The sequence below is a fragment of the Haliotis asinina genome, chromosome 7, assembly GCF_037392515.1.
Source record: "Haliotis asinina isolate JCU_RB_2024 chromosome 7, JCU_Hal_asi_v2, whole genome shotgun sequence".
NCBI classification, from domain to species: domain Eukaryota; kingdom Metazoa; phylum Mollusca; class Gastropoda; order Lepetellida; family Haliotidae; genus Haliotis; species Haliotis asinina.
Window position 1 is genome coordinate 42286740 of NC_090286.1, and position 24895 is coordinate 42311634.

Below are 24895 nucleotides of genomic sequence, written 5' to 3' on the forward strand. Positions count from 1 at the left end.
TAGTGGGGGCAAGTTGAGATGATTCATAGATTAGGTAAAGTGATAGTAACGGTACTATCAAGATGGAGCAACTTGTCCGGGGACCTTGGCAGCAGTTCGTAGTATTCCATGGGACATATATGGTTAGGAGGTAGAAACTTTGAGTTTCTTGGAATCCACCTCACAGCTTTACAAATATGGTATTGGGGGTAAGGAATAAGGATGGGGGAGTGAAAAAGTATGCAGGGTTAGGGTTTTTTGACCAATGGGCAAAAAAGAAGAGGGTGTTGGCTGTGACGTAGGGACCCAGCTTTAAGCGGTAGCAAAGCCCAGGGTCGGGAGTCTGGTGCGCTCCCACTCTTGGTGTTTGGTCACAAGGAATTGTCGGAAAACTATCTTAAAAGGCACCAGCATTTGGCTTAAGACTGAAGTCTTGCGGCCGAAGTCCTATAGAGTTACCATAGAGTGGGTTGTCCAGCAACACAGTTTCAAATAAACTATTGAACGAAGATCATCGTCTTGTGGTTGCTGGAGGAACTACGGTAAAACTCCAAGGGCACCCGGGTACTGACATTGTACCTCTCGCACATCCCCTATCGTCAGGACCGAAGTATGGGGGTATAACCGTAGTTCGGGTAAGGACCCGCCCATCGCAGGTACAGGGTTCGGCCAGGTAAACATCATCTACCTGGCAGCTAATGGAGCTGATACCACACCTTGGAGACAAGTACAGGATCCACCAGGCTCGTCATGAGGAATGGCAGAGGATTCCAATGATGCGAATTTGGCATTTGACTTCCAGCATGAGGAGGAGGCTTGCAGCTGTTATTTGTGCGAGGGGAGGATACACCAAATACTGATGTCACCATTACTGTTGGCATAGGATCGAACAGTGAACGTTTTTTGAGAACTTTGTGTATGTTTGGACCACACACATTGTCTATGTGACCATAGTTTTGGACACAGTTATCAATGTTTTTAGTGCCCCTGTCAATATGACTGTCAATAAATTACAGCCGAAAGTAGCAGCAGAGTTGGTGGTTGATGGATTGTCATTTTAGATGGTTCAGCTAACAAAACCATGTGTTTGGTTTCCATATTACAAATGACCACTATATTGTGTTAAACACAATCTATATAGCATGATAATGGGTGGGGCTTATTTAATGCTCATGTGTATATAAAGTGTACAAAGAGTTTGCAAGTCATGTGAAAACCTGAGTTGGATTTCTCACCATTGCAATGTTTCACATGTTGTTTTATTCCTGAGCATGGCATAAACCATGATCATTTCCTCACTAAAAAAGTCACCATTTCCCTGCTCCCCTCCCCCTTGGAGGATCCTGGTTTTAATTGATCCTTAGCAAACTAATACTGGATTTAAGGGGCAACTAAATAAATAGATAGTCAGACCATGACTTGGTTAGTATGTCATCATACCAGCAAAATGCTGTTGTCCTTCACACTGAATAAATATCCTGTACTTAAACAGCAACCACAAACGTTGCATGAAATATGATAAGATGAATTTCTTTCAGAAGTAGTTCTCTTTGAGGTACATATGAGTATTTTCATGTCCATAAAAAATCTTACAACAGTTGTAACTATATGTTTTGATAAAATATTTACAAAACAAAAAATTCATTTTTGTCTGTGAGACCACCCCTACAAGGCCCCTCACTGTCCCATACAGCTAAGAGCAGGTAACTCTAGCCATCAATATCACACCTCACTTTGATGCTGGTGCTCATTAAGAAAGACATGCGTGTGTTCCGTTGACAAAGTTTGAGCTTCTACCTACTGAAAGTGAGAAAATGAGTGAGAAAAGTCACCTGCTGTATGTATGGTTCCTTTCAAAGAATTCATATCTTTGAGAGGATTGTATAAATTTATTCATCTCCTCAGTCGGAGGAAGAAAGCATGTTTACATTCCCGACTGTCAATGGGATAATACTTGTCGTAGAAATCTAGGATGAACTCTTCTGTCTTGAAGCCAAACTTCTGGTACAGCATCATGGCCGTGTTTGTGGCCGACACATGGAGCGTGACATCCTTCCCCATACAGGTCTGCAACATCAACAACATGGAATTCTCAAACAAGACATTAATAGGGACAACTCTCCATTGATTCTTTATACAGACAGGCTATCTTATGGAGTCAGTACTTCCTAAATGTCTTCTAAAACCCACTTGTATTATATGCTGAGTGAAAATACTTGTTCACCTCACTTAACACTAATGAATGGACACTTACACCCAAAACAGATAATGGGTCTGAGAAGAGCTTTGTACAGTTTTACGCCAACCATTTGAGTGCTGTTTGACATACCACAAATCTTACAAAAATAAAATGAAAATAAAAAAAAAGACAGAGCAATATTGTTCACCTGTACATGTTACCAAGTTTCTAATGCCATCAAATACAAATACATAATGATGTGGTATGATGAAATGTTATCGGTAAGGTGGCCTGAACCTGAAACACCTGATCAATCACCTGTAGTCTGAAAGGGACCAGCTTACCCTAAATCCTCACTCCTGCCTGACAAGCTTCGACTGAACGCTGTAATCAGATTAAAGATGTGAAGGTTTACACACCTGAATGAGATGGTAGAGCATGAAGCTCGCTATGCCTGCTCCCCGCCACTCCGGATGGACGAAGATGAAGGAAATGTATGCTTCATTGTACTTCACATCCGGAACCATGAACGCAAAGCCAATGATCACTTTCCTGAAAGGAAAAGGAGTGTGGATGGGTGCTGTCATAATCGAATTTGTAGATGTCAGATACCTTGTGTTGGCGAGACTGGAAAACTAAGATATCAATATTGTTTTTAGCACTGCGAATCCTGACCTAGCTGGGCCTAGATTTTCGAAGCTCTTTTAGTGCTAAGGTAGTCGTAAGTTACTATTAATGTATGGCACTTACATCTATCTTAGTGCCAAGACAGCTTTGAAAATCTAGGCCCTGTAAGATAACACGAAACTTTACCTGTACAGAACAACACAGCTGAAGTCCGGATACTGCAGACACTCCGACACTGAAACAGTTTATCACAGCAAACCAGCATTAAGTTGGATTAAAGGTTCATTTTTTGCAGATCTTAGGGACTGAGAGCGCTTTGTTTTGCTTCACTTTTAGTTATATTCTAGCAATATCTTGAGAGATACCAGAGTATTAAACCAGAACTTGTCTGTCAGTAAGGCAGGGTATCTTAGTAGGCTTGGACTAAAAAAACGGTATTAGGCCTGACTAGTAGTAGTAGAAACGCCCATGCTGTATAAGTGCAATAAATCTTGGAATATAATGTGGGTGAAATTGGGACATCAAATATATTCATGAAAGAGTGAGTATGGATTCATACTGCTTTTAGCATTATTCCAGCAATATCACGGTGGGGGACATGATTGACTTGTACCCATGTTGGAAACAGAATTGGGGTCTTAACCATGCGACTACCCCACCACCCCAGATCTTAGAGAAGTACTACAAACACAAGAATGGTAGTGAGGAAGCAAACATTATCACTTTCATTCGGACCACAAGTTTCTGGAACTCTGCACAGAATTGTCATGCTCTCTATGTGTGGGTCCCCTGTGAGCTCCCTGTGACCCCCTGTAAACATTTAGGGAAGAGACCAGAGATTTGGGTGAATCCTGATTCACATAATACAATAATAAAAATATTTTCATCCCCATCACATATAACCCACCTCATGAAATACTGCTGTGCAGAAAGTACCTTCAGACGAAGGAAATTGTTTTCTTGTCTTCTTCCTTTGCATTATAAAATTCTACACACATGAAGTCAACCAAACATTTATCCCTCCAAATTTGTTATCACGCCCAAATGCTGTTGATTTACACGAATATCTCTGAAAAATATATACCTCTAGCTCAATTTAAGCACAGATTTGAACGAAAATTGAAAAATTCAACATGATTATACTATAAATTTCATTTAATGAAAGTGATATAAGAGTGTAATACGTAGTGTTATAGTGAGATTATTCTTTGGCACTTACAGTCAATGCCAGGCCAAAAGAACTCTCGGCACAGTATGTTGACCGATGGGATATGTTGAGGTCTTACGTAGCAGTAGTCGATGGGGGGAGAAGGAGGTGGTTGCCATGACGAATCGGCACTGAAGATAAAGTAGACAGTGTGGAACAGTGAGTGCAAACAATTGTATGTTAAGAGGCAGTGTATGAAACATTGTACATAATGTATATCTTACTCATATATCTTAAGTAGGTTAACACTGTGCATAACATCATTGACAATGTACACATATGTTAAGTGAGTACCATGTGTAACATTGCAAAAGACCATGTTGTAACAATTGTCACTGGAGTTGGCAATTCGTCTCACTTGTGTGGGTAACATGTCTCACTGGTGTGGATAACAAGAACAAGTCTTGTCTGTAATATGTAATATGTCTCACCTGTGCAGTTATCATGTCCCTCCTGTGCAGTTAACATGTTTTGCCTGTGTGGGTAACATGTATCGCCTGTGTGATTATCATGTCTTGCCTGTGTGGGTAACATGTTTCAACTGTGCAGTTAACATGTTTTGCCTGTGTGGGTAACATGTATCGTCTGTGTGGTTATCATGTCTTGCCTGTGTGGGTCACATGTTTCAACTGTGCAGTTAACATGTCTCACCTGTGTGGGTAACGTCTTACGAATGTGGGAAGCATGCCTCAACAGTGCCAGTAACATGTCTCATTTGTGTGGTAATATGTCTCACCAGTACTGGTAACATATCTTGCTTGTTCAGTCTCTATTGTGTGGTTAACATGTCTCGCTTGTGTGGGCAGCATGCCTTACCTATGTGGGAAACATGAGCTGCCACATGTCAACAGTGCTGGTAACATGTCTAGCCTGTGTGGGTTATATGTCTCACCAGTACTGGTAACATGTCTTGCTTGTTCAGTCTCTATTGTGTGGTTAACATGTCTCGCTTGTGTGGGCAGCATGCCTTACCTATGTGGGAAACATGTGCTGCCACATGTTAACAGTGCTGGTAATATGTCTCGCCTGTGTGGTTAACATGTACCACCTGTGTGGTTAACATCAGGTAACACCTTTCACCTGTGTGGGTAACATGTCTCATCTGTGAAGGAAAGATGTCCTGCCTGTGTGGTTAACATATCTCACTTGTGCAAGTAACATGTCTTGCTTGTGTGAAAAAACATGTCTTACCTCTGCGGGTAACATGCTTCACTTGTGTGACTAACAAGTCTCACCTGTGTGGGTAACATGTCTCAAACATTTGGGAAACATATCTCGCGTGTGTGGGTAACAAGTCTCGCTTGTGTGGGTAACATGTTTCATCTGTGTGGGTAACATGTCTCACCGGTGTGGATAACATGTCTCAAACATTTGGGAAACATATCTCGCGTGTGTGGGTAACAAGTCTCTCTTGTGTGGGTGACATCTTTCACCTGTGTGGGTAACATGTCTCACCGGTGTGGGTAACAAGTGTTATATGTACAGGTAACATGTCTCACCTGTGAGGGTATGCTACAATCTCCTCCAGAAGCCTCATCTTCAGGGGTTTGGTTTCATGATCGCGACGAATGAAGGGCTTGAGCACTCTGCCAACACAGAGATTTGTACAGTTTTACGCCAACCATTCTTGTCTTCATGACAACATCTATTCCAATTCAAACATTTATTGTGAACAGAAAAAAACCCATAAACTGAAAGTGCAGGAACCTCAAGTAAACTTCAAGTTACTGATTAAATACATGTGAATATAACAACACTAGTGCTGTTGACTCGCCCAGAATACACACAGTGAGGTACCGGAGCCCAGCCGTTTCAGTATTAAGGAACGTGCAGGTTTTGTATGACAAATGATTAAGTTACCTTGTTGTGTATGGGCTTGTGATACACGGAAGTTGATCATCATCTGTTCCAACCAATCGGTTCATGAATGATGAGAAATGCTGTGAAGAAGCCTTGGATCTCACTGGATGGCACTTTGAACACAAATTTTAACATTAAATTTGCAGCATTTCCAGCACATGAAGCACTGTTTACACCAATTTTAGCAATATTCCAGCAATATCATGGCAGGTGACACCAGAAAAGTTTGTTCCAGTGTTGGGAATTGAATCCAGGTCATCGGTGTGACAAGTGAACACCTTAACCACTTGGCCACACCCTTGCCAAGAAGCAGAGTGAGTGAGTGAGTGAGTTTAGTTTCACGCCGCACCCAGCAATATTCCAGCTATATGGCGGTGGTTTGTAAATAATCGAGTCTGGACCAGACAATCCAGTGACCAACAACATGATCTGTGCAATTGGGAACCGATGACATGTGGGTCAACCAAGTCAGCGAGCCTGACCACCCGATCCCGTTAGTCGCCTCTTACGACAAGCATAGTTGCCTTTTATGGCAAGCATGGGTTGCTGAAGGCCTATTCTACCCCGGACCTTCAAGGGGTGCCAAGAAGCAGAGAGTAACCATGATAAAGATTTGATGTTAAGTACCAGTCTGTATGGTTTTGAGCCACTTCAAGCAATATTACACCAACATCACAGCTGGAGGACACCGAGAACAGCTTCAAACATTGTGGAACTAACACTTTAACTACTGGGCTACACCACAACCCATGAACGGTGGAGTCATTACCTGAAACCTGTCCAGAATGCGAAGATCAGCACCGCCAGATCTCATAAGTGACCTCATTTGTGACCTTTGATCAATTCCGTCCTGCAATTTGTGCTTAAAAGGTTATTAAAAAAACCCATTTAAAATATTGGTTACAATATCACTGTCAAAGCATGTCTCTGATTCATCCAAATTTTCCTTACTTTTATTTATTTTGGGGCATAATCAAACATGTATGGGGATGTGGTGGGTAGATGTTTTCAAGTCATTGTTTGTGTGATGTCATGTGGTGGAAAATCATATCATGTAGTCATGATCATGTACGTCTGGATAAGTGTGGATCATGTCACAGAAGTGGCAAGTGGATCATCTTACACAGTGTTGGCGACTGGATCGGCAGCTTGTGGTGGCAAGTGGATCATGTTACATAGTGCTGGCAAGTGAATCATGTCAAACTGTGGTGGCAAGTGGATCATGACAGACTGGTGGCAAGTGGATCATGATTGAATGTGGAGGAAAGTGGATCATGTTACATGGTGTTGGCAAGTGGATCATGGCAGACTGTGTTGGCAAGTGGATCATGACAGACTGTGGTGACAAGTGGATCATGGCAGACTATGGTGGCAAGTAGATCATGGCAGACTGTGGTGGTAAATGATTCATGGCAGACTGTGTTGGCAAGTGGATCGTGACAGACTGTGGTGACAAGTGGATCATGGCAGACTGTGATGGCAAGTGGATCATGGCAGACTGTGGTGGCAAGTGGATCATGGCAGACTGTGGTGGCAAGTGGATCATGGCAGACTGTGGTGGCAAGTGGATCATGGCAGACTGTGGTGACAAGTGGATCATGGCAGACTGTGGTGGCAAGTGGATCATGTTACATGGTGTTGGCAAGTGGATCATGACAGACTGGTAGCAAGTGAAAAATGCTAGATTGTGGTGGCAAGTGGATCATGTCAGACTGTGGTGACAGGGGGATCATTACAGACTGTGGTGGCAAGTGGATCATGACACACTGTGGAGGCAAGTGGATCATTACAGACTGTGGTGGCAAGTGGATCATGACAGACTGTGGAGGCAAGTGGATTGTGTCACATGGTATTGGCATTTGGATCACGTCCGATGACCAGTGGAGCGTGTAACATGTTGTTGGTATGTAGATCATGACCAGATGCTGGTGGTCAAGACTCTCCTATCAACAGTGATCATCACAGACTTACATCCATGTCTTGCATGTGTCGGAAGTCCTTCTGTGTGATCTTTTTCATTTCAAGGTCAATGTCAAACACAGGCATGCCTCTCTCCCTCTTCAGCTGTTGAAAAAGTTGAAATAGTGGTAGTCATTGTTAGATAAACCAACTCACCTTGTAACAATGTTTCAGTTTTTTTTTACTTTCATCATGGTTACTGAAACCAAGTCTGGAGGATAAAGAAAAGGATTCTAGCACCTGTCTGATGACCAGTTTCCTGCGGAATCGGTTCAGTTGGGGTTCCAATGTCATCTTCTCTGCCACAATGTTTAGTTTCTTCAGGAGCTGGATCTCATCATACAGGCTCATCGGGGAGAAACTGTCATGGTGAGAGTAGGATACATCATTACATGGTACACGATGTATTATTGCTGTAAGAATACAAAGGCTATTCATAATCATTCTAGCAGGTTAGCTTATCATTGCCCTTGAAAAGAGATTGAACATCTTGATTGGACTGCTGAAAACTGACTAAAGCACAAAACAACATCAGCATTTAAAGCATGGTAAGCAATTTTGATATCCACTTATGTATGCCCCTTTCTCCCCAATACTAAAGTAATACCAACGCAATACCAAAATAATCTCCAGAATTTCTCAAGTCAAGATTTATCAATCCAATTGTCTCTCCAGGTGCTGAAATAGTAGACTCAAAAGCTAACAAGCCAGAGTTTTTCTTAAGTACCCAATCTGTACTCACTTCCCTGTTCTCCACACTATTGATACTTTAGAGCAGTCCCGATGTAAAAATGTACCAAATATTCTTTTCAAAGTAGACTTACAAAACTTAAACTTTGTTACCCTTACTTCCATTGGTATTCCTGCAATCAATGGAAGATGAAAACAACCTTAGAATATGTTCTTCGCTTTCAAAATACCCTAGGGATGAAAGACTGCTTCCAGTCTACATTTACCCACAAACAGTAAACCTATCCTTACTTTGGTGGAGGAGCTTCCTCGGGCTTCTCGCCTTCTGGTCCATCCAGTCTCCGCTTTTTGTGAACTGAAGAATCATCTTGGTCAGACGCTTCGTCTGCCTCTGACTCTTCTGCCTCCAGCTCAGCTTCATTATCAGACTTGGCTGGTGCTTCGGATTCTGATTTGATACTTATAACTGCTTGCTTGCATACTGGTTGGTTTGCTGTGGAGTCTCCGGATTGTCGTGAATTGTCTGAAATAATCAGATTTGAACAGATCCAGTAAAAAGGCTCCTGATGGGTGATGACTTGAAGATCAGATCTTGCTCATAGGTGAGTGAGTGAGTGAGCGAGCGAGCAAGCGAGGGAGAGAGTAGGTGGGTGGGTTATGGGCGTTTACTCTACTTTTAGCAACATTCCAGCAATACCATTAATGAAAGACAGGTTATCTTGTACAGAGAGCGGTGCTCTAACATTTTCACATAACTAACCATCAATGGAAGATAGAATATCTTGTACAGATGGAGAGGCTCTAAAACTGGTGGACCACATCTCACTCGGAGGTGACATTGTTCCTGGATCGATCTCAAGGTCACTGTCAGAGTCGTCATTCAGAAACAGCTCTGGCATAGTGTCTGAAATATAGAACATGTGAAAGAGAAATAAGACTGAAGTTAGCAAAATGTGTTCAGCAAAATGGAGCGAGTGAGTGAGTTTAGTTTCACATCACTTTTAGCAATGTTCCAGCAATATCACGGCAGGGGACACCAGAAAGTGTGGGGAATCAAATGCAGGTCTTCAGTATGACGCTTTAACCACTAGGCAACCCCAAAGTTCCTGTTCAGCAAAAGAGCTAAGTGCACACACATATGGCACCTACTACATATATGCATGTGTGCCTGCTGTACCATCTGTGTTTACTTTGGTTCACATGGCAATAGAAAAGATGTAGCAATATGCATAACATATTCGTAAAATTTCAACAGGTTTCTGATGTTAGTTTGATGCCTATGCTTCTAAAAACAGAAGTGTAAATGATAAAGAGGATTCACCACAAGTGCTGGAAATATCAACCTCATACCAAAGACTTTGCAAATACAGATTATCTTATGCTGAATCCTCTCTATATATTAACCTGGAGCTTTGGTATCCTTATCTGTGAACCACATGTGACTGCTGGAGCGAGAAAACTGGCTGTCCTCATCTGGCTCAGCCTTCATGGACCAGCTGAAAGCAGACTGGAAAGAAGCAGACGCCATGCTGCTCTCAGAATCTGGAGGCTCTTCCTTCACAGTAACCATGGAAACATTCTCGGTGCTTGTGTAACTGGTGTCCGCAGGTTCTTGCTTAACTAGACAGTCTGATGACTTTTTGGATCGTCTTAATCCAAGATCGGATGCTGTTGTGTTTTTCACTATGTCACACATTTTAGTCTTTTGAGCATCGTCATGTTGGAAGAGTCCGAAGGTCTCCACGTCTGGTAGAGGAGGTGTAGCAGCTGGTGAGATGGATGTCTGATGTGAGGTAGAAGAGGATGAGCCTGATGAAGATGGATTGGGTGGTGTTGACTCAAGTGTCTTGTAACTGGCTTTGGCTTTACGGATTTCTTTGGCTTCCTGTTTGGAAAAGGTGGGTTTGATAGATCTGATTTTCAGCAAGCAAATCTGAATGACTTCTAAAGGTGGTTAACATAAACTTTCAGTTGTTTTTCCGCACATTCTACGAACCACAACGACAATGGTTTTCATGGAAGCTTATGATCTCATAATTTTAATGATGGTGCTTCAATTATGAGGCCATTCTAGCATAAACAATTGACCACTGATACACAAACTCTACTGGTGTTCACAAACATGTATTGAAATGGTCTGTTGTGTTTGTAAGATTTGGAACTAAATGTTTGAGAGATAACCTTCATGGGCATCTAAAACTATACGTCTGCAAGGCTGATAAAGAGACTTTCTTCTCCATCTTTCATACTGGAGGTAAACCTACTGTCAAGGTTGACCTCTTGACCTTGAGTTCCATTGCTGCCTGAATGGAGGACTTGCCATGCCTTGACCGCAGACCCTCGACCTTGATTACTGTAGCAGGGTCAACAGTTGATGTCTGATCATGCTTCTTACGAGCTGGACGAAGACCCGAGTCTGGAGATAAGACATCACTGAAAAATTAGTCTATTATTCACCAAAAGTAGGAAGACCTTCATTGCGACCTTTTCCTAACCATGCTCACTATTCAAAGTATTAGTTTAAAGTGTGTGAGTTTGACTTAACATGACTTAAACAGTAGAGCATGTCCGCTAAACATGGGAGGGAAGTCTAAATAAAGCAGGTCATCAAAAAAGAGAGTGCTAGCAAACCTTGGAACAAAATCAGGGTGAAATTGGGACATCAAATACATGAATGAGGGAGTGAGTGAGCATGATTTTATGCCGTTTTTTGCAACATTACAGCAATATCATGGCAGGTGACACCAAAATATGGGCTTAACACATTGTATCCATGTGGGGAGCGGAACCCAGGCTTTCAGTACGACAAACTAACGTTTCAACCACTTGTCTTCCCCACTGCCCCAAAAATACATGAACATGCCTATGGATACAACTCTGCATAGTGAATACTGTGCCTTGGAGGACAGGATCCCTCAGTGGTTTACTAATTCAGACAAAGACTTAAAACGAAGTCACAAATAATTTTGCTAACATGCCCAAACCAAACTAAGAGACAAAAATGTTACAAACAGAGCACAAAATTTGCTTTCATCAACATAGGCCTAAATAAACCACACTGGTCTGTTCACCATGATCAGTGACGCCACAGCTACAGCATTACTGTATTGAAAATCGTAAAAGTATAAAAGATGAAGTCAAGGGCATTACTCTGCCAACATGATGAAACTTAAGTCCATTAAGAAAGACCAAACAAGAACACTGTGCTGTTAAGGACAGCAACAGAAATGTCAAAGACTCTCTAATAGACCAAACATGACTGACCGACTTTAAGCATGGGAGGTTTCATGTCTGTCAGCTTCCACCATCCTGCCTCCCCCAGGACGTTGGCCCCCGAAGTGAAGTAGCCCGGACACCCTGTGGACAGTGTGCCGGCCACCGTCCCATGCCACAGTGACGTCTTCTTCCTGCCACGAGAGTTGGCATTATGACAGGTAACTCTTTGTTGTTGTTTAACACTGCATGCAGCAATATTCCAGCTATACGGCAGCAGTCTATGAAATAACCATGTCTGGACCAGACAATCTAGTGATAAACATCATGAGCATTAATCTGGGCAACTGGGGTACAATAACATTTGTCAACCATGTCAACAGCCCTGACAACCCAATCCAGTCAATCGCCTTTCATAGCAAGCTTGGGTCACTGTAAACCAATTCTATCTTGAATCTTGAATTGTTTAAACAGGTAACTGAATCATGGAACTTGATACATGCTTACATTTAGCCTGAACACACACTCTACTCACACAAGCCATAAACACTTGTGTTTCATGCAATGTTTACCCTTAACAAATGGAGATCTAAAAGTAGGTCAATAAGTTCCAATCCTCATTTCTCAAATACACTGGGAACGGGAAAAAATGTCAGATTGTACAGAGTGTTGGATAATTCAGTGTCTCCTTGCTAAAATACTTTTACCATACATTGTAGCTGGCTTATATCATGAGACTAATGCTTCATAGTTATGATCTTGGTAGATAAAGGGAAAAGACATAAATTCTGTATTTATATGTACATGTATACCATTGGATTTATTATCTTCAGTTTAAAATATTTTTACATTGTACATGTAGTGCTATCACAATAATATTCACACTTTCTTGAAAAAGTCCTCCATTGTAGATTGGCGTTTCTTCATTCTCACATGGGCTTGTAAAAACAGCTTGTAAAAACAAAGGCCCATGCATTCTCACACTGTTAATTAACTCTCAGTTAGCAAGTGTTATTGTCAAAGAGATTACCAGTAACAGGGTGTTAGTTGTCAACTTGCCACTGACAAGTTGACTGGCTTTATTTTTAGCTCTATGGAGTGATGTTGTCGGATTGTCAAGATTGCTAGTGTCCTTGAGACCAGAAAACCGTGTGGGAATTCAAAATGTACAGATGTTGGATAAGTTAATGTTTAAATGGTGATAGTATAGAAGAAAGCTGCTGAAACCCCCAAAATATGTCAGAATTCACAAACTGTCAGATAATTCAGATGTTGGATTGTACAGAGTCCACACTATTTCCATATTTCACCTGCAGGGTTTAAACACTTTAGGCCCTTAAGAAATACAGACCTGTCAGCAGGTTAACAATTTCCGAATAATTTCTCTTTGACGTTTCTCAGTAATATTTCAGCTACATGGCATGGCCTTTAAATAATTGTGTATTAGCCAGACAACCAGTGACTGATATCATGAGCAATACATACAAAACATATCAGCCAAGCAACTGGGTGTGGGTTTGGACCCTGGATGGTACCAAAGAAGTACCAGACTTTGTACTTTGCTAAGAAAGTGTAATCCCAAATATGATATATGTTACATTTGAATACTTTCTAAATGGCATTGTGTAATCACTGATACATTTTGTCACCTCTTCCAACAAGCATTGCCTGCATTAAACCAATTCTAATGCAGAATCTCTACTCAGGAGGTGAAAAGGTTATTATTTTTCATCACTTTTCATTCAATGTCTGAAGGAATTACAACTGAGCTGTTTATTAAAAAAAACCCCTCAAACTCAGGGAAAACCAGAAATCGACACTTTTATCATGAAGGGAGAGATCCAACTTTAGAAAGCTCTGCCTTTCATTATTTCAGTTTACTGACTAAGGTGGCCCAGGGCCCAGGTTGGTTCTGATTACAATGGGACAACGTGAACAAGAGACACAACAATCTTCATCTTACCTGTGTGAGGCAAACAGCAGGGACCAGTGCTTGTCTATGAATGCACATATATGTTCCTTCCAGCGAAAATACCCACATTTACCGTTCCCACTGAGTTGTAGATTGTAGAGAGTCAGCATGACTACCTGCAGCCTATAAATAAATATTACTTTCATCAAGGACCTTCTGAGCAAAGATCTCTGTTATCACACTGTGTTCAACAATATATCCCTCCAAATTCTCAAAAGGTGAAGCAAGAATTGGGCTTTGCACATTTAAATAGGCCCACAAGCAGGAGAACTGGAAACATTCCTTTTGAATAACTGAACATTTTCCCTACTAGACTTCCCTACTGCACCTTTAACCATCCTTGAAACACCTTAAACAAACTATTCAGTATAGCCACTATGTAGACCATATGTTTAAAAGAGCGCTCCTTAAAACTACACTTTTAACGTGCGCTTTGAACATGCAATGAGCGTAGAGTACATAAATGCACTATTATTATATATGCAATAATTGAGCATACCCCTATAAAACATTTAATGATTAGGAGGGTATAATAGAGCATGTAATAAACAGTCTTTTCATAATTGAGTTTGAAATGTTAAATTTGGGGGCTACATTTTCTAGTGGTCTATACAATATACAAATATGGAGTTATCTCCATTTGTATTACACATGTTATTACTTCAAGACGTGTTCAGAACCACGAATGCCTGTGTGATTGCCTCCTGCGAGCACTCGCAATAGTCCTGAATGGATGCCATTGCTTGGTTACATTAAACCATTTATGACCAACTTGTGTTATTTCTGACAAGTGGAATAGCTTTTTGTCTTGTTGTTGGAGGTTACGGAAAGGGGTGAGTGGTGATGAATGACATTAAACATGAATAAAACAAAATGGATGTCAACTTCTTCTTTTTTTACACAACATTCCTCGGTGCTTTCTTACCCTTAATGATGATGATTTGAACGTTTTTCACATTTTTTTCATTAAACACGGTTGCCATCTTTGTTCACTTGGCAAGGTAGCTGTGAGGATGGTTCACGGGCGCTCGTGGGCGCTTGTCCGAGCACAGGCATTCAGGACCGAGTGCTCACTGGCATTTGTGGATGCTCATGATTCTCAACATGCCTCAGATTTTTAATGATGCACAATGTTCTTTGAATTCCTTCCATTCTGTAGGTGCATCCATATATTGTAAGTGCTTGTGATTCAAATATGTGAGACTTGTCTCAGTTTTTCTGAAAGGGTGCAAGAAGGACAGTGTGTTTTCTCAGGCTAAACTTTTTGTGTATGTATCTCAATCTGTTGATATCTTGATTGCAAAATGAAGCAGAATAAGTGCACAAACTTTTGAATTCTGTGGTCCTAGAAAGATATCAATCACATGGGTGAATATTATCTGTTGGAGCTAAATTACAAAGGAGCACTGATGTGTCTGCTAAGAATTTTTATCTCAGCAGATGAAGCGTGTATGTTTAATACCAATAGCCATTAGGTTTCTGATCAGCAAGATAAAATTGCATCATCATATATTCATCTGGTTGAAAATGCACAGACAAAGCTGGACTTTGATCTACTATACGGAGTGAGTGGGTTGGATTTTACACTGCTGTTAGTAATATTCCATTATTGTTCCAGTAATATCCCCGTAATATCACATTCTACTATATGGACTGCATCAGTCTAATACCATTGCATCTTCATCCTTTCAAATTCTTCCTTCCCCTCATCTCCACAACACCGACACTTGAAGTGATAGAATATATCGCCATCTAGTGGTGAAAGTTTGCCCGTTTCTAAACATGCTGAAACAGGATAAATTCCTTTTATTGCTTGGACAATGTAGATTTGTGTACCTTGGTTTGAGTGAAAATTGTGAGAAACATTAATTTTCATGATGAACAGTAGAAGATATATAATGTCAGTGTTGACTGTTAAGTACTGCTTGACACGTATTAGATGAGCCTGCACAGTAGATGGTGACAAGTAGGCGGGGCATGGAATGTAGACAAATACACTCGGTTGCTACAGGTACATGAGGTATATCGGAGATTAAGCATGTGCAATACACACTGACTGTGGCGTGAACTCAATGCCACTTCTGTTTAACATTTGTCCCATAGTGTGATATAACAATCAAAACACGATTTGCAAGAGGAAACTGAACTTTTCAATATTTAGGCAACAATCTGTTTCAAATGGAATCTTCTGGAGGGCGTTCCTGTATATGCAAACTGAGGTCACTTGTAAGATAGTGGCTCATCTAATATTTGTCAAGCAGTAGTAATACTATCGCTTTCAATAAAGCATAAATAATCATGATGACAAGTTTGTTTGTTTGTCTATTATATATTGCACTGTATCTTGAGTGAGGATGATGGGTGGTTAATATCACTATGATTAGCAAGACACTGAGCCTCATGACATGATCCATTTAACCACCTTTTTCTGTTACAACCACATCAGACTATAGGACGTGTTCACAACAAAAATTCTTGCAGGTTAATTGATGATGTTGATGATGCAATGACTTCATCATTGATGCATCTACGGCTCTGCCCGATAAATTTATTACCTCCCTAGACTGGCTTTTTATCCAATCAGGTGTATACGCTGGGAAGTTGAGTGAACCAATCACATCTCACTTTCGCTTTCTAAATTATCTAACCAATTAAAAGTGGCAAAATGAGCCATGCACAGATTCTCTGAAGGAGGCGGGAGTTCTTGCATGTATTTTATTCCTGTTTTCCGACCTGTCAATGTGTCTATATGATTTACCCCAAATCTGAGTCGCACTGAGAACAAACCTTCGCAGCTGTGCGACCATTATCTTTGTTGACACTGGCATGTTCAGTTGTAACGGCGGCTAAGCTGATTGGCTACTGTGAGAATGCGGAGCCAGCAACGGGGGGTAATAAAATTCTCTGGCTGAGCCGTAGATGCAGCCAGGGTATAGTGGAGACTTATCGGAACGTAATACCCAGGGGCCCGTTTCACAAAACTCTCGTAGCCTAAGATCTCGTAAGTTTTCTCGTAGCCATTGTACCTCCTATACTGTAACATAGGAGCTACGGATGCTACGAGAAAAGTTACGAGATCTTAGGCTACGAGAGTTTTGTGAAACGGGGCCCTGGACATATCGAGGATGAATGTGACGAGACTGTACAACATACCTGCATGGAAGTGTTTTTTACATTCACCACATATGAGCATGTAGGGTTTCTGGCTAACCTCCACCTTTTCACAATAACACTCTTTCTCCATCTCCTCTTGAACAAAAAAGTACTTCATTGTTAATAATCAACATCAGTCATCATGGGAACATTTGGACTGCAGGCTGTTGTGGCAACTGTAGTATCAATTAAAACATTTTTTTAAATGTTGCTTAACATGTTTGCAAGAAATATAGGAGAGGCCACGGTGACGTCAGTGTTTTGATCACGTGACGCGCCCGAGTACTTCCGGTAGGCAGAAGTTAAACATAAACACGAGAGAACCACCCAAGCTGCATACATTTGATCGTTGACTTGTCATGCGTAACAACTCCTCCCGATCTGGTTTTCTTTTTTCTTTTGGTGTGTTGTATAATGAGACAGGTACACAACCTTTATTTTTCTAAAACATTTGTGGAAAGTATCTAATTGACAATATCCAGATTTCATACTTCACTCTGGTCCAATACTGCAAGTCTTCGTTTTTTAAAGCAAGAATGTAATGCAAAAACCCCCAAGTGTTTGTCTCGCATTTCTTTCAAACAATACAAATTTTAAACAAATAATCCCTCACATACTGTTTCTTTGCTTACATATTGTCAATGACATAATCAGGAAAGGTGAGTAATCTGCCTCACCTGCCAGTCATACATGTTACATAAACACCACCCCAAACCTTCCTTGTCAACTATAACAACACATGCATCTAAATGGCATTGAGTTACCATTTTATCACAGTTTTTCCTTCTTATGAAAACAGATAAAGAAGTAGCATTGATTTAAGCTAAATCTTTAAATGGCATTGAGTTACCATGTCATCACATTAATTCCTACTTATAAAAAACACATACAAAGGCAGCCTTGATCTAGGCTAATCTCACCAACAGGGTGGTTTAAAAACTTTCCAGACACACTTGTAGTAGGCATCAGCAATATATTCTTTATTCCTAACAATTCAATATGTAAGTTAAACAGTCATCTCACAAACATAATTTTCTCGTAGCAGATATCCAGCAAGCACAGGGGTGTTTTGTCATCGACATTGTGGTACTGTGTCAGAAAAAGGTGTCCACTTTCCACATATTCATATGCTTTCAGTTACTTGAAGGGTCTCACAGATTCGAGGGTGAACTGACCTGGGGTGTCTATCAAATAGAAATAAAATGTTAAGTACATAATCCGACCATTGTTTGCCTTTCACGCTACACCGGTTCCCATCGTTATCATCAACCATTGTGGCTTTCTGCCTACCCATGTCTGAGTGAGCGTGGTTTGTGACGTCACTTCCGTAAACATATGGACACCGCTATAGGTGAAACAGTGCCTTGTGATGTCAGCCTATCAAAAGGCATCTTTGGGACAGTGAGTGAACATTAACAATTCACAGTAACCTGGTTTAGTGAGTAAGATCACCAATATTTTCAGTTTTTAATAAAGACACGCCAAATGTAGTGTTTCTTTTACTTTGCATTTTCCATTACAATCCTGTAAAAATGTTTGGCATAATTTGGTTTTAATCATGTTTAATTGAAACTGAGTGTGTTTTAATTTCTTAGATTTCTTTCTTTACTTGTCTAACAGATATGTGGCATAAAAAAGAAGACTGAAGTTGCTTCAACAAATTTGGCTATTGCCACACAAACATTTATTTTCTTGACACACGGTTGGTGTTAAAATCATGCAGTTTGCAATGGTCTGAAACGGTGACAGATTTCCATGTCAGGACAATAGTCTTGCATTATCTCATTTATATGGGTAAATCGTACCACAGCCCCAAAATGTCCATAACCGTCGTACCGCGTCGTGCAGTACCTGTTATCCTGTTCCCTATCTAAACCCAATTTCTGATGGATATTTCTAATTCTATAAAATTATATAGCCAGAACTTGTTACGTCTGTTCTTCGATGGTATATGAAAAAGTGAAATACTTTTTTAATGTGTGATACCTTTTTACTATATTTGAATTTGCCACCAAGGTACAAAGGCTATCCAATTGCTCCTGACTAGCAGCTCAATGCATGTTGATGTTTGGAGACAAACACGTGGTAAATTGGAGTAACCTCCCCTTTCTATGAAATGTTGGAATACTTCTTTTACGAACTAAGATATTTCCTATAATCCTTTTCGGGTCTCTTTCCCTAGTCTCAAATTTAGAGTCGAGGACATATATTTGCTTATATCAGTGTGTATAACAAGCCATCTTAGACTGTTGGTAACAAAATGGCATTCTAAAATACTTAAGTTTACATCGAAAGAGATGACTAACGGGATTGGGTGGTCAGACACAGCGGCCTGGTTGACATTTCATCGCATCCCAATGACGAAGATATAATAAATACCGCAAAGACTACAATGCTGTTCCACATGTAATGTTTCGTGAACCATAGTGTGGGTGCATGGCTATAAAAATAGTATTGATTGTTTTGCATGTGTAGTACACAGAACAGATATCAGCTAACAGCACAGTCAAAGACAACCGAGCATTGTGTTGAGCGATGAAGTCACAGCGTGTGGGCGTGGTTGACTTCGACTACGCGGTGCACGATTTATTCTCCACGACATAGTGTAAAGGGAACGATGAACTTAATACCATATAAGGATTATGGTAGCTAACTCCTCCCTTGCATGGGAAGATATCACCGTTACAGTATGGGACCGTTCACATTGGATGGCTAGGGGTGTGATGACGATTTTACGGGAGGACACACATTTTGTTCTGGTGAGGTAGCGGGGTCATCAGTTTTGTACACATGGACTAGGAGTCTACTAGGTGATTATTTGTGTTGTACATGACATGCAGGGGAAGAGAGGAGGACACTTACATTGTTTAATTTTTAGATGGGGACAATCACACTGTACACGATTCTCTATAAAATCAACATTACGAGTTATGAAAAATATAAAATAATAATATATGGCCATTTATACTTTTTCTGTGACCAGTTTTACTTTTTCTGTGGCCATTTTGGCTTTTGGTATGGCCATTTTGATTAGGTGTTGTGGCCTTTTTTTGAGTGTGGTCATCTTGATCTGTTCCCGAGAGAACTCGATCATGTGCTACAATGAAGATGGAAACGATGGGTGTGATGATGAAATTTCAGAAATGACACTGTGAAACGATATCGAAAAGTATCAGTTTGGGTTGTCGCCAAAAGTACCAAAGGACAAGGGGGTCAAAATTGACAAAAGCCCAAACGGGGCAAAGAAGAGCCATTTATCCCTTTTATCTCAAGTCATCATTTTGGTGACGTTTTAATCCGTTTGATAACGTGTCCGTTATTGCATATACGTACCTTGAGCTCACACACAGTAAATATACCAAAATTCGTGTTTATGAGAAATTCGACGACAGTTTTGTTTTGTGATGTGGATGTGTGCGTATTCTTGCATCTGTTTGTAAGTGATAAATTGTATTTCGTTTGCAAATCCCTATTTTCAATTGAGCCAAGTAGCGAGAACAAAACAAGCTGAATATTTTCTCATGTTGATATACTCCGGCAATATATTGATCCACGGTGTTTGGAAATAGGGAAATTAACTGGAAAGATAGATCTTCGACTCCTCATTGGAATGTATTGGGCGATTCTTTGGTGTGGAACGTAAGGTACGATTTGGCGGTAGGTCGCTCGAGCCGCAACAAGACTCAAGAGTCTGGCTTTGATAGTCAGTTTCTGTCATTTCATTGTATGCCTTCACACAACTCTTCTAGATTTTCACACAATGCCTTTACTGCTAAAGAAATCATGAGAAACTGATAGTAAACTCTGAACTGTTTTGAGAGTGCACGGATTAACATACAATGCTAGATCACTAGATGAATCGTAGTCAACTTTCAAGGGAGATAATAAGGCAATTTCTGTTTACACTGCCGCACATCCTCGTGTAAAGGATTGTTTCATCTCGGCCAGTTAGCAGGGCCTTACTGACCTACAGTCTTAGTTATGTTATTTATAAATGATGTTGAGTCTTTTTTCGATGAATTATATACTTTATGATAACCATAATCATACAGTTTATGCACCATATTATTACATGCAAGTTGGAATTTAAATCACATCAAGGAAATCTGCCAAGAATTGTCACATTATTTTGCACCTGCAAGTTAGAATGACTACACAACATTCAGGGTTTTCCTGGGTTCAGTGTTAAACATTCCATGTGTATTATTTCACTTCCAGAATAAGTGTGGGAACTGTTCTGTACTGACAACTGTATCAACTTGACAACGTGGGTTAAAATAGTAATTATTTGAAATACCTCTTAAGTTACAGTCTAAGGAAGATGTGAATTCAAGAGAAGAAGTGATTTTGGATGAAAGTGTGACCTACCATGTTTTCTAAACGTCGCCCAGTGACAAGTCCTGAAGGATTCCAGTTGTCCGCACTCAAGAACAGTGGGAAGTTCTAGAATAACATATATTCAAGAAGATATTGACATTGGTCCTGGCCCTGTGGAGTGTAATTATTCTTTGATACCTAAATAGTTTCTGTGTACAACTTCAGTGTATGCTGATACCACTTGAAATCCAAATGACATACCTGACAACAACCTCTGAACAAGTCAATGAACTTGTCACCATAGGAATGACTGTAGAGTCTGCAGAAGAAAATTCAACATCTAAAGACATCCTTGAATGTTTCCCTCATGGGAATGGTGTCCCCAAAGACAAAAACTTTAAAAAACGCCCCAAAATGCCTGCAAAAACGCCATGGACATGTGGAATCTGTGAAATGGAGTTTTGTGCTGCTAGTCCACTCCAAGACCACATGCACAGTCATACGGGACAGAGACCACATGTCTGTCAGCTCTGTGGGAGCTCTTTTGCCAAGGTTGGTAATCTGAAACGTCATGAGAAAATCCATTCAGGGGAGAAGCCATTTAAGTGTGAGTTGTGTGACAAAGCATTTCCTTATGCCGTGGAACTGAGGCGCCATGTAAGGACTCACACAAAAGAACGCCCTTACAAGTGTGTAATCTGTGAGAAGAGTTTTTCTGAGTCTTGTCATGTACAGCGACATATGGTCACACATACAGGGTATAAGCCATTCCAGTGTGACATCTGTGATAGGACCTTTGCCCAGTTCGACAATCTTAAGCAGCATATGAGCACCCACACTGGCACCAAGCCTCACAAATGCAGCCTTTGTGAGAAGTCTTTTGCTCGAATGGGTGATGTGAAAAAACATATGCGAGTACATACTGGTGAACGTCCCTTCAAGTGTAACACCTGTGGCAAGAGCTTCTCTGTTAGCAGTTCGCTTCATAAACATGTCAGGGTGCACTCTGGGGAAAGACCTTATCAGTGTGAGATGTGTGAGAAGACCTTTGCCCTCAATTGTAACCTGAAGAAACACATACGAACTCATCTGAAGGAGAAACCGTTCAAATGTGGGATATGTCAAGCTGATTTCCTCAAGGCAGGGGAACTTGAGGTTCACATGTTTTCCCATAAACCAGAAGCAGAGTAAGTTGTTGGTAACAATGACTGCAATTTATTGTAACCTGCCTAGAGAATTGTTTTCAACGCTGCCATAGATGTCTCTTAACAAAATTAATGTACACTGGTCTATATATATCTAGTGTTATGGCTTTGTTGAAGTGTATTTTTCACCACCAGAACAATATCTTAATACAGACGAAAACGTCTCATGCTTAGTTTATCAATGTTTCATTGGATAATAGTGACAGTCAATAAAAATGATGCTGAATAATAACAAGCTAATCTAATTTTCCTGCCAATTTTGTACAAAAGAACTTTTCTTCTGTGTTTGTCTTCAAATGGCTTTCTCTTTTGATCCCTGACTAAATCCATGAACCATGGTGAAATGACATTTGAATGTCTTCTTTTTAGATACTACACCAGACCAATGAATGTATTAACTCAGGAAATCGAATCATTTCATGCAACACTTCCCTGGGTAATGTGACCTAGTTGCAATGATTTTAAGGATAGACATGCTGCACGGTCTTGTTCCAAGGTTAGCCAGTATCAAATATTAGTATGATTAGTGTCTTAAGTGAACACAGAGACTGTGTTTCAGTGAAATTGGGTAAATATAATCTTGAAATACTTTAAACATTTTAAACAAATAGATGAGGCAGTGTTGTAATGGCTTGAGTGAAAATTTGCTGGCCTGCTAATTTACTCGAGCTTAGTCTTTATTTAGATTAAGATGACTTCCATTCTGGCTGAGAGCATTGAGATAAGCATGATCATTGCATCAAATTCTCCTTGCTAACAGAAAAGTGCCAGAGACTTGCAGGACAAACTTTGGTTTGAACTGATAAAAATGTTTTGCTGGCAGGCCAGTTATTCTGTAACATGCCTTGATACAACTAGGCTGAAGGACAGGTCCAAGGTGGGTGGGGGGACTCCAGGACTTAGACACCATTTCCAAAGTCTGAGTCTGTTCACATCTTTTTAGTTTAGGTTAGAGGGATGGTGGGGTGGTCTAGTGGTTAAAGCATTCGCTTCTCTTAATGAAGAGCTTGGTTTGATTTCCAACATCAGTACCATGTATGAAGCCATTTCTGGTGTCCCTGCCGTGACATTGCTGGACTGTTGCTAAAAGTGGCATAAAACCAAACTCTTTTACCCCATAATATAGGTGTGCATTGTCACAAATCATGTTCATGCAAGTCTTATATTAATGGTGAATAAAACTGAATATGTCTGGAGACATTTGTCAAGAAAGTCAGCTGTTTGGCACAGATATGGATGGGTGTGGTTGACATTCATAGAGTAAGTGAGGTTTCTGTTGCATTAATATGTATTGCAGCAATAGCAGGGACAGTGTGACTAACACATTGACTGAATTGTGCTGTATCGTATATCTGGGGAATCTGTCTTAAATTGTCATCATCTTACTCTATATTCATAAGATACTGCAAATGACATTGACTGACAGATGGAACCTGATTGGATTTCAAAATATTTTTTAAATATGAAATATGTTTTTATAGGCCTTATGGTTGTCCTTTTATCACAATCAAAGATGTGAAAAACAACACAGAATGAAATCAGGGTGAATGAAATATAAAATTTGATCATTATGAATAATATTCAAATGCACAAACTTTTCATTACTTCTACTTTCTGCCAACCATATGGTTGAGTTCTCACAGACACATGACTCCACCCAGTGAATAATGACATCATTCATTGTATAATGACATCATCCACTGTCTCTGTTAGGCATTCCAGAGATATATCACAGTGTTATACACAAAATTGTTGATGACTGTATTTTACAGTGGGGATAAACGTTTACAGATTTTCAGGTTCATGTGTTTCAGTCTATCAAATGTTGTGAATGCAGTTTCGGGGAACTGGACACCCAGTAGCCCCAGGTAACTGAAACCAGGGAGACTCTAACAGGTTGTAGACCATTCCTGCTGAAACATATGGAACATGTCTCATGTGTTCATGAAGATTGATTTTGTGTATTATTACCCATGATGAACATTATAAATAGTGATAATAAAGATATTCAAATACTTTTTAAAGTTTTTTTTTGTTGTTGTAAGGCTCTTTAATTTCATTTAATTCAGATGTTGTTTGAATACAGACAAGCCTTGTAATGCAAAAATACCAAACAAAAGACAACAACAAAAATTACAAGCTAGAAAAACAGCATCAAGGCATATATTGTCACTGACCAGGCCTTAACACTAAAGGGGCGGTGGGTAGCCCAGTGGTCAACAGCATTTGCTCCTGATGTGGAAAACATGGGTTCGATTTCCCACATGTGTGTGTGAAGCCCATTTCAGGTGTCCCTTGCTATGACTTAGCTGGAACACTGCTCAGAGCATAGTCCAAACCCAACTCATTTAACACTATATAAAAGGATACCACGATACCAGTTTTGTGGGTAACAAGCCCTTGTGATACAGACTAGATTGACTCAGGTCTGTAATTCATTGTGTATTTGTTTTAATCAGGGAAAGTGTACATGTAGTTGCATATATGTCAAGTATGTACAGTTGCTTTTTGTGGTGGGTATACTTGAGTAGGAC

The 24895-nt window shown here is 40.3% G+C and overlaps 2 protein-coding genes across 4 annotated transcripts; one reads left to right on the plus strand and one right to left on the minus strand.

Moving 5' to 3' along the window:
* Nucleotides 1-1812: 1812 nt before the first annotated feature.
* On the minus strand, nucleotides 1813-18952 carry LOC137290315 (cysteine-rich protein 2-binding protein-like). 2 transcript variants are annotated; one of them, XM_067821137.1, is made up of 18 exons: nucleotides 18826-18952; nucleotides 16840-16935; nucleotides 15357-15471; nucleotides 13678-13809; nucleotides 11766-11908; nucleotides 10766-10917; nucleotides 9906-10386; nucleotides 9262-9405; nucleotides 8793-9024; nucleotides 8052-8172; nucleotides 7824-7916; nucleotides 6622-6702; nucleotides 5853-5965; nucleotides 5492-5578; nucleotides 4005-4123; nucleotides 2972-3020; nucleotides 2578-2710; nucleotides 1813-2046 (listed from the first exon to the last, which is right to left on the minus strand). In XM_067821137.1, exons 2-18 carry the CDS (start codon nucleotides 16928-16930, stop codon nucleotides 1873-1875), a joined length of 2460 nt encoding a protein of 819 aa, XP_067677238.1. In that variant the 5' UTR covers nucleotides 16931-16935; nucleotides 18826-18952; the 3' UTR covers nucleotides 1813-1872. The 2 variants fall into 2 exon arrangements, with proteins under 2 accessions (XP_067677238.1, XP_067677239.1); XM_067821138.1 differs by having other exon boundaries at nucleotides 16840-16951; nucleotides 18826-18936.
* A 1364-nt stretch (nucleotides 18953-20316) lies between these two features.
* Nucleotides 20317-24385, plus strand: LOC137290700 (zinc finger protein 596-like). 2 transcript variants are annotated; one of them, XM_067821782.1, is made up of 2 exons: nucleotides 20317-20483; nucleotides 21145-24385. In XM_067821782.1, exon 2 carries the CDS (start codon nucleotides 21385-21387, stop codon nucleotides 22345-22347), a length of 963 nt encoding a protein of 320 aa, XP_067677883.1. In that variant the 5' UTR covers nucleotides 20317-20483; nucleotides 21145-21384; the 3' UTR covers nucleotides 22348-24385. The 2 variants fall into 2 exon arrangements, with proteins under 2 accessions (XP_067677883.1, XP_067677884.1); XM_067821783.1 differs by lacking the exon at nucleotides 20317-20483 and adding an exon at nucleotides 20488-20542.
* The last annotated feature ends 510 nt before the right edge of the window (nucleotides 24386-24895 follow it).